We start from the raw sequence: 8,919 nt of genomic DNA, 5'->3' as shown, positions 1-8,919 counted from the left end.
CTTAATTGGTCTGTGTGTCGTTCCACAGTAGTGATGCAAACGGGGCGGATATTGTCGGATACTGTGATACCCATCCCCGCACCCGAATTCCAATCCTAACACCCGTCGCCGACCCCGACCCATAAAATCCCCGACGGATACGGGTAAAAAAAAGCCGTCGGATAAGGGGAACCCGATGGATATCCGTTTAGGCCAATCTTTGATATAAAAAAGACAAAATAATAATTGAATACTAAAACATTCAACAATTCATACTTCATTCTCAAACACAAAATAGTAATAAAAATAAGATAAGGGACATCCTCATGTTTGTTAAATAACTAAAATAAAAAACAACAATTTTTCATGAACTAAATATCAAAATCCACAAAGCTTGGACCGGCTTCATCATCTTTTATAACTTCAAACTTTGCAAGATGTTTTTCTTTATTAGAATGTGCACCTAGCAATACAAATAAACAAATATAAGTATTATTACAAAATATTTTATCTTAAATAAATTTAAAGTAAAATATAAAAGGATTAGAATATAGAAAATCATACCTAATTTTTCATCCTATAACCAATCTTGTACACAAATCAACGCTTCCAATGTATCCGGATGAAGTCTATTACGATGTGGAGTGACATGTCTTCCACCGGTACTAAAGGCTGATTCGGAAGCAACTGTAGACACCGGTATAGCCAAAACATCTCTAACAACTCGTTGCAAGGTTGGATATTTTAGACCATTAGCCTTCCACCATGCTAAAATATCGAAATCCCCGGTCCTTGGCAAAACATTCTCCTCTAAATAATAATCTAACTCAGATTTGTAAGTATCAATTGTTGATGTGGTACTCACGAATAAATCAAAACCAGCCAAAGGATCTCCACAATCATCAATATCCAAGCCAAATTCAGAATTATTCAAAGAAGATTGGGTTTCTTTGGCATCATATGGCTTGTATTCTCTTACCAATTCATAAGTTAACTTCCTAATTCTCTCAACTTCTTGTGGGTACACATCACCATAAATTTTGGGAAAATAATACTCAATCAACTTCATCTTGAATCGTGGGTCCAAAATAGTGGCTATTGCTAATACTCCATGAATGAGAGACCAATATTGGTCAAACTTCTCAATCATATTAGCAGCCATCAACTTGATCTCCACATATGGTGATATAAGACACTCTTGAAGCAACATTCGGATCTCACAAATCTTTGGAAAAAAAAGATTAGCGGTGGGATATTTGACCCCTGAAAACATTTCAGTCACACTATAAAAGAGTTTGAGCTTCTCACACATCACTTGTGCTAAATGCCAATCTTGATCACTAGGTGCTTGCTTGTAGCTTTTATCTTTGTGTACATGGCGATTGAAAACTTCTTTATATGGAATCGCACTCGCAAGCATTAGATAAGTGGAATTCCATCTAGTTTTACAATCTAAAACTAACTTTCTCTTACTTGAAAGAGACAATCCATCCTTTGCATCCTCAAAATTTTCCACTCTTTTTGGAGTTGCGGTCCAATAAACAACACTCTCACGAATAGACTCTACTTCACTTTGAATTGCACCTAATCCTTGTTGAACAATTAAGTTCAATATGTGCGCACAACATTTCATGTGAAGTAATTCCCCTTTCAAAAGAAGTTTGTCATGTCTTAACTTTTCTTTCGTTTTGTCCATCATAGAAAAATTAACACTGCAGTTATCTAAAGTCAAGGTAGATAACTTGCAGTCAATGGACCATGAAACCAAACACCCCATTAGTTCTTTAGCTAGTGTTTTAGCATTATGAGGGGCTGGAACATACATAAACCTACAATTTATAAATTAAAAACTAATTAGTACACAGTTAATCAAGATAAAAATAAATATAAAAGAAAAAAAAAAGTAATTGAATACCTTAAAATTTTATTGCACAAATTCCATGATTCATCAATATAATGTGCAGTGACAACCATATAACCTCTTTTTTGGTTAGAGGCTGTCCACATATCAGTTGTCACTGCAACTCTACCTTGGTTAGAGTTTAAAAGCTTTTTCAGTTTCATCTTTTCTCTTTCAAAAATGCCTTTTATATCACTTGTAATGGTAGTTCGACAAACAGGTTTAAATAATGGGTTAACAGAGTTAACAAAACTTCTAAACCCAACATGTTGCACCATGTTAAGTGGATACTCATGAAGAATTATCATTTTTGCAAGTTCTTCCCTTGAAACAATCTGATCAAAAGTGTGTGCAGCAAGCGAAACAGGTCCATCTTTTTTTTCTTGGCGTGGATTCAAGATTGATTGTCTTATGTCTTGATTGTTTTTTGACATGCATTTTTTATAATGTTCATGCAAGTGTGTTGTTCCATTCTTGCTTACTCCACTTAATTTTTTCTTACAGTAGTTGCATACAGCCTTATCAACACCATCGATCCTTTGCTTTTTGAAATGTCTCCAAACTTCATATGTCAATCTTTTGTTTGTATTTTCAGCACCACTTTCATCTCTTGTTCTAGCAGCCTCAGCATCTGTTGCTGCAGCACCCTGTCCATTTGTTGCTCCAACAACCTGCCCATCTGTTGTTCCTGCAGCCTCAACATTTGGTTGTGCGCATTGTTGATCTTGAGTGTCACTAGAACAAAGCAAAAACTGAGGTTGAAATTAGATTGCTAGAAATCAAATGCAACAAAAAAAGATGCAGTTATCACTTAGAAAAAAAAACAATTACACATATGTAGTAAAATATAAGCAAAAAAGATTACATATATGCAGCAAAAAGGATGTAGTTTGCTAGAAATCAGATTCAATGAGAATATAGAAAATGACTACATATATTCAGTAAAAAATGCAAAAATGTTTACATATATGCATCAAAAAAGATGAAAAAAAGATTATATATACAGCAAAAACAATGTATATGCAATCAGTTACTTTATGCAGTTCACTGAGATTACAATTTACAACCAAAACAGATAGAGATAATATCAAAATCAAGTTACAGAAATCAGTTCTACACTTCTACTTTCTACTTTCTAGATAAGCACATGGTTGCAATCAAGTTCAAGAGATGAAATCGATTATATCAAAATAGACTGCAAGAAATTGAGTGACTAAGAATTAAGAAATCGATTATATCAATCAAATGCATCAGTTTAATTGATTATACATGTTCGATTATACAAAATCATCGTTAAGTGAAGCACCGGTAATAGTGAAATAATGATACGAGTTTTAGAAATTAATCAGTTTAATCAATCACTCAATAAAGAAATCGATAATATGAAAATTGATTATACAGATTAATCAGTTTAATCGATTATACAATTTCCTCAGTTTAATCGGTTATACCAAATTCAAATGTCGATTATATCAAAATCAGTTTCATCTAATCTATTGTAGAATTCGATTATTACAAATTAGCAGGAATATGAATCAAATGCAAAAATAAAATCGAAAACTTACTTGGGCTTAGGATTTTGGGATGTAGCTGGAACTTCTTGTACATTGTTCTCCTCCAATTCCATGTCGTGACTCGTGACTCGTGATATTGTGAAGGACTGAGAATCAAAGACAAAGGGGTGAGGGCTTATCTGAAGAAGAATTGCAGTCGTTTGTGGGGTGTGGCTCTGCATCTTTTATAATGAAATATTAATATCTTGATTCTAGGATATTGGAGAAGTAATTAGAGAGAGAATTAGATTAGTTAATGGCTTGAAGCAACGAGGAGTCAAATTGTATTCCGAAGCGTCGTCTCGTCAAAGGCAAGGACTCTTGACTCTTGGTTGTGTAACACTAATTAATATATATATATATATATATATATATATATATATATATATATATATATATATATATATATATATAATCGGGTCTTAAACGGATCGGATAGTGCCATATCCGTCTCCGACCCGTCCCTGGCTCGGGTATAAAAATCTGCATCCATCCCTGCCCCGTTACCTGCTAAATCGGATAAAACCCAACCCTAACGGGTCGGATACTCGCGGGTACCCGAATCGACGGGTAAAATTTGCATCTCTATTCCGCAGAGACTACAGAAGAAGCTCTACAGAACTAAACAGTTCTTCAGCCCTTTTTGTGACATCCCCATTTTCACGGGCAGAAAAGATCGATTTTGTTTATGCTTTTTAAAAATCAGAGTTCTTCTTTTAATAAAAATGTTGCGGAATTCGTTCTCAGAAAAACACAATAAATACGTTATTAAAACATTTTCGAAGAAACGTATTTTATTCATGACAAAACTTCAAAAATAGTCCCTGTGGTTTTCGAAAAATATCAAGTTTAGTCCTTAAGTTCAAAAAACCTCACAGATGGTCCCTGTGGTTTCAAAACTTTTAACAAATAGTCATTTTCATTAACTCCGTTAGCTTTTGGCTGTTAAGTGAAGGGTATTTCTGTCATTTCACTGCCACAGGGACCATTTATGAGGATTTGTCTTATTTAAAAAAAAGAAACTAATTATTTGATATTAAAGGGTCCTACCCTCTCTCTCTATCTCCTCTCTCTCTCTCTCTCTCTCTCTCTCTCTATATATATATATATATATATATATATATATATATATATATATATATATAGAGAGAGAGAGAGAGAGAGATAAAACTTCAAAAATGATCCTTGTGGTTTTCGAAAATATCAACTTTAGTCTCTAAGTTCAAAAAACCTCACAGATGGTCCCTGTGCTTTCAAAACTTTTAACAAATAGTCCTTTCGTTAACTCCGTTAGCTTTTGGCCGTTAAGTGAAGGGTATTTCTGTTATTTCACTGTCACAGGGACCATTTATGAAGATTTGTCTTATTTAACAAAAAAATATTAAAGGGTCCCACCATCCCTCTCTCCCTCCCTCTCTCTCTCTCTCTCTCTCTCTCTCTCTCTCTCTCTCCAAGTGGGTTTAGATCTTGGGTTCATCTTCTCTCTCTTGATCAAACACACATACAAATTGTTGTTAAAAACCGTGATCAAAGAACAAAACACAAGTGGGTTTGGAACAAATTCACGGTAATTGTCTTGTAGTAGCTGTAAAGCTTGCTTTGTGGCTAGTCGGAGCTCCCTCTTCCCCGGCGTCGACGAGTTCTTCAGGTCATTGACCTGAAAAATAGTATTTAAGCCTTCGGGACTAAAATCCAACTTTCTTATGCTCCTCTCAAGAAACTAAATCTTCCATTCCAGAAACCTTGTTCTCTTTTCTTCATCGGAGAAGGTTTTATGATAAAGTTATTTGTTCTAAAACCCGACATAGGCATCAGTTCTTAAGCATCGTGAAAGAATCTTTCACTTTGAAGTCTCTAGATCACAAGAACTTGAGCAAAATTACATCAATTCGATCGCCTTTAAGAAGAGGTATGCCCCAAGTTGAGATCTCATCAGGATTTGATTTGATTTTTGAAGTGGTGTTTTCTGATGAAGACGAAAATGCAAAATATTTGTTGGTAATGGCTTCTTGAACTAGTTGTTTGAACTCATTGAATGATACCTTCTCCAAAAATGATAGATCTCTGATTTTGTTGCTCTCTTCTTTGAAAGAAATCATGGATTCGGGGATATTCTTGGGGTCACGTGATAAAGTTTTTTCTGGTGGTTCTATTAGTTGCAAAAACATAAATTTACCTGCACATGATTGGAATTGAGAAATCGAGATTGGTTGAACAATTCCAATGGTTTCTTCCGACCTAGACTAGTGAATAAGGGTCTTCTGATTTTGTTGCTCTCTTCTTTGAAAGAAACCATGGACTATGATTGATAGTGGTGACAGGGTACAAGTAAGGTGAAGGGAACGAAAATAGAGGTAGGAGATACTTATTTTACTGTTGAACAATCGAAATAAAAGGGTTGCTGAAGGGAAGGGATGACGGTGGATCTGTGTGTTTTGATCGAAGTAAAGGCATGAAATCACTTACCTTGGTCGGTGTCACCTGGTGGTGATGATGGTAGAAGGAGTAGATAACAACTTCGATTCTAATGGAGAAGACGGTTCGATGTTTTTGATATATATATATATATATATATATATATATATATATATATATATATATATATATATATATATATATATATATAGAGAGAGAGAGAGAGAGGGGGGAGGAGATAGAGAAAGAGGGTGGGACCCTTTAATATCAAATAATTAGTTTCTTTTTTTTTAAATAAGACAAATCTTCATAAATGGTCCCTGTGGCAGTGAAATGACAGAAATACCCTTCACTTAACGGCCAAAAGCTAACGTAGTTAACGAAAATGACTATTTGTTAAAAGTTTTGAAACCACAGGGACCATCTGTGAGGTTTTTTGAACATAGGGACTAAACTTGATGTTTTCGAAAACCACAGGGATCATTTTTGAAGTTTTGTCTTTATTCATGTTAAAACGTTTGGGATGTCATCGTCAATACTGGAACATAAGCATAAACAGAACTTACATTTATTTACACTAGTGATCTACATCTCTTTAATCTCTCAGTGTAATGTGACTTCATATCAACACCTGTGATATAAATAAATTGAGTGTGTCAGGTTGGGAAACCTGGTGAGTACATAGGGTTTTCAACCCACAATAATATAATTACTATGTTTAAACAATCAAACAATCAACCCAATTACCCATCCCCATTATCTTCTTTACTCTTAAGGATTTATCCTAAGAGTCATTTATTCTGCATTCGTTTATTCCGAAGTCCCTTACTTCCAGGGTTATAGGACTGGCACTAAATCCATAGCTGTCAATGTTCGTTCATAAAGCACTAATTCCATATCTGCTATAGTCTATTCAGCGGGTACTAAAGCCATAGCTACCAGTGTTTATCTAATAGGTACTAATTCCATAGCTACCAATTCCTTAACAGGTACTAAATCCATAGCTACCGGTGTTTGTCCAATAGGCACTAAGTCCATAGCTGCCGATGTTTATTAGTTAGGCACTAAGTCTATAGCTGCCAATGTTTTCTCACATCATCTTTTATCTCTCATCATTCATCTACCCGTATCATACCCAACATATTCGTGTATATAAAATACGTATACAGTTTAAATCATCTAAAACATGTATAAAAACGTTCATCCAACATAGACAGCAAGTATACATATAATATGCACACATAGCATGTAGTTTATATAAAATACTTCATATCTATGTGTAAGATGAAAGTAACTATGCACTCACTTGAAAAGGTGGTGATTCCAAACTCAGACAACGCTTCACTTCTTGAAAAAAATATTTCCTTCGACGAAACCTAGTATTATTACCACTAGAGTTTAGTCTATTATTCACCGAGACTAATTAATAGTCTAGCTATTATTACTATTATATAACCGTTAAATAATACTTATATAACCCATACTAATAGCCCAATTACTTATTATATGTTCTTAATAACGTTAATATAATTAAATAAAAGCTATATTAAAATAGCGTAGGCGTAGCTCACTTACAGCGGGTTTTATAGAAAACCAGGCTTTGCTTAGAGCAGCATTCCCGTGCGGAAAATCTCTTCTTCTCGGAGCCGTCGAGCACTCAGGGGCTTCCGCCTCGTGCTAGGGAGGTTCCTTAGGCTTTTCGGGGGGTTTCGGGGCTAGAGAGAGGTTATAGAGAGAGAGTAAAGAGAAGAAAGAATAAGAAAGGTGTGAAGAAAATGAGGGTGGGAGAGGTTCTATTTATAGGGTGAAAATGGCTGAACTTGGTGCCACATGTCACCATCTAGTGGCAAGACTTGGGGAGAAAGCAATGGCCAAGATTGTGCCACATCACCCATTTTCGCACAGCACACTTCCGACTTCTAAAATCCGTAACTTTCACATACGACCTCCTTTTTTGACGTTCTTTATATCCACGCGTAGGTAAAAATAATATCTACAACTTTCATTTTGACTCCGTCGGCTAATTCTTGACTGATCTTAAATTTAATAGTACGAGGCGTTTAGACTGTTAAATGACCGCGAAGAATTCGTAACTCCTTCATACGGACTCTGTTTTCGTCTGTCTTTTTACTGTTAAGTTCCTATTAATGAGATCTTCAACTCTCATTTAAGTCACATAAGCCAAAAACCGCTCGAACTAAAATTCGAGTTTCGGGTCGTGCACTGCTAAGCCGAAACTTAGAAAAATCATAACTTCTTCATACGAAGTCAGATTTGGGCGTTCTTTTTATGGATTTTCTCGGTTTAACATATTATACGACTTTCTTTTAGATCACTAAGTCTAAAAATTGCTCCATCGTAAAATCACTATTTACGCTTCCCGGTGCCGTGTCGGTTCCGTCGCGAAACTTCGACGGGTCATAACTTCTTCGTTATAACTTGGATTTCAACGTTCTTTATATGTACGGAAACCTTGTGACATATTCTACAACTTGGTTAAGATTATTTATTCTAAATAATTTTTTGTCGAAAAGTCATTTTCGACCCCTATTACCTCTAAATTGACTAGCCTGGATCTACAGGCGTTACACTTTTTTGTTTTTTTTTCCATATCAATTTCGCGGAGCATTAGTTCATCTCTATGAAATTCATGTCTATATGTGGAAAAAGCCTTTTATGTCTATATTTTGAAAAACACCCTTAAAAAATGTGTATTGTAGGCATAATCCAATGAAAAAAAAGTTGGCATAAACATCAAAACCATTTTGAGTTAAACTAAGTAAATTTTAAGAGTAACACACAGAAAAATTTTCAAAGGCAGTGGTAGAGCCAGAACGAAATTTCATGGGTAGCACACGTAAATTTTAAGAGTAACACACAGAAAAATTTTCACTATACCGAAATTTTTTCGAAAGAATTTCACTACACCTAGTGGAGTAGCCATAATTTGATTTTAGGATGGGCCAAATAATATACAAAATATGAAAGACTGGAAAAATTCTTTAAACGATAACAAAATATAACTATATATATATGCATTTTTAACTAAATTGTTTATTTTAAGTTGCACAC

At 34.8% G+C, this 8,919-nt stretch overlaps 2 protein-coding genes across 2 annotated transcripts; both read right to left on the bottom strand.

The window, feature by feature from the left end:
- Nucleotides 1-308: 308 nt before the first annotated feature.
- On the bottom strand, nucleotides 309-1,796 carry LOC145038432 (zinc finger BED domain-containing protein RICESLEEPER 2-like). Its single transcript, XM_078986799.1, has 2 exons — nucleotides 544-1,796; nucleotides 309-442 (listed from the first exon to the last, which is right to left on the bottom strand). Exon 1 carries the CDS (start codon nucleotides 1,754-1,756, stop codon nucleotides 557-559), a length of 1,200 nt encoding a protein of 399 aa, XP_078842925.1. The 5' UTR covers nucleotides 1,757-1,796; the 3' UTR covers nucleotides 309-442; nucleotides 544-556.
- A 26-nt stretch (nucleotides 1,797-1,822) lies between these two features.
- LOC145039494 (zinc finger BED domain-containing protein DAYSLEEPER-like) lies at nucleotides 1,823-2,313 on the bottom strand. Its single transcript, XM_078987545.1, has 2 exons — nucleotides 1,895-2,313; nucleotides 1,823-1,829 (listed from the first exon to the last, which is right to left on the bottom strand). Exons 1-2 carry the CDS (start codon nucleotides 2,311-2,313, stop codon nucleotides 1,823-1,825), a joined length of 426 nt encoding a protein of 141 aa, XP_078843671.1.
- Nucleotides 2,314-8,919: the final 6,606 nt, after the last annotated feature.

Source organism: Lactuca saligna, chromosome 4, assembly GCF_052625555.1.
Source record: "Lactuca saligna cultivar CGN05327 chromosome 4, ASM5262555v1, whole genome shotgun sequence".
NCBI classification, from domain to species: domain Eukaryota; kingdom Viridiplantae; phylum Streptophyta; class Magnoliopsida; order Asterales; family Asteraceae; genus Lactuca; species Lactuca saligna.
This window is presented reverse-complemented; position numbering and strand designations above follow the sequence as displayed.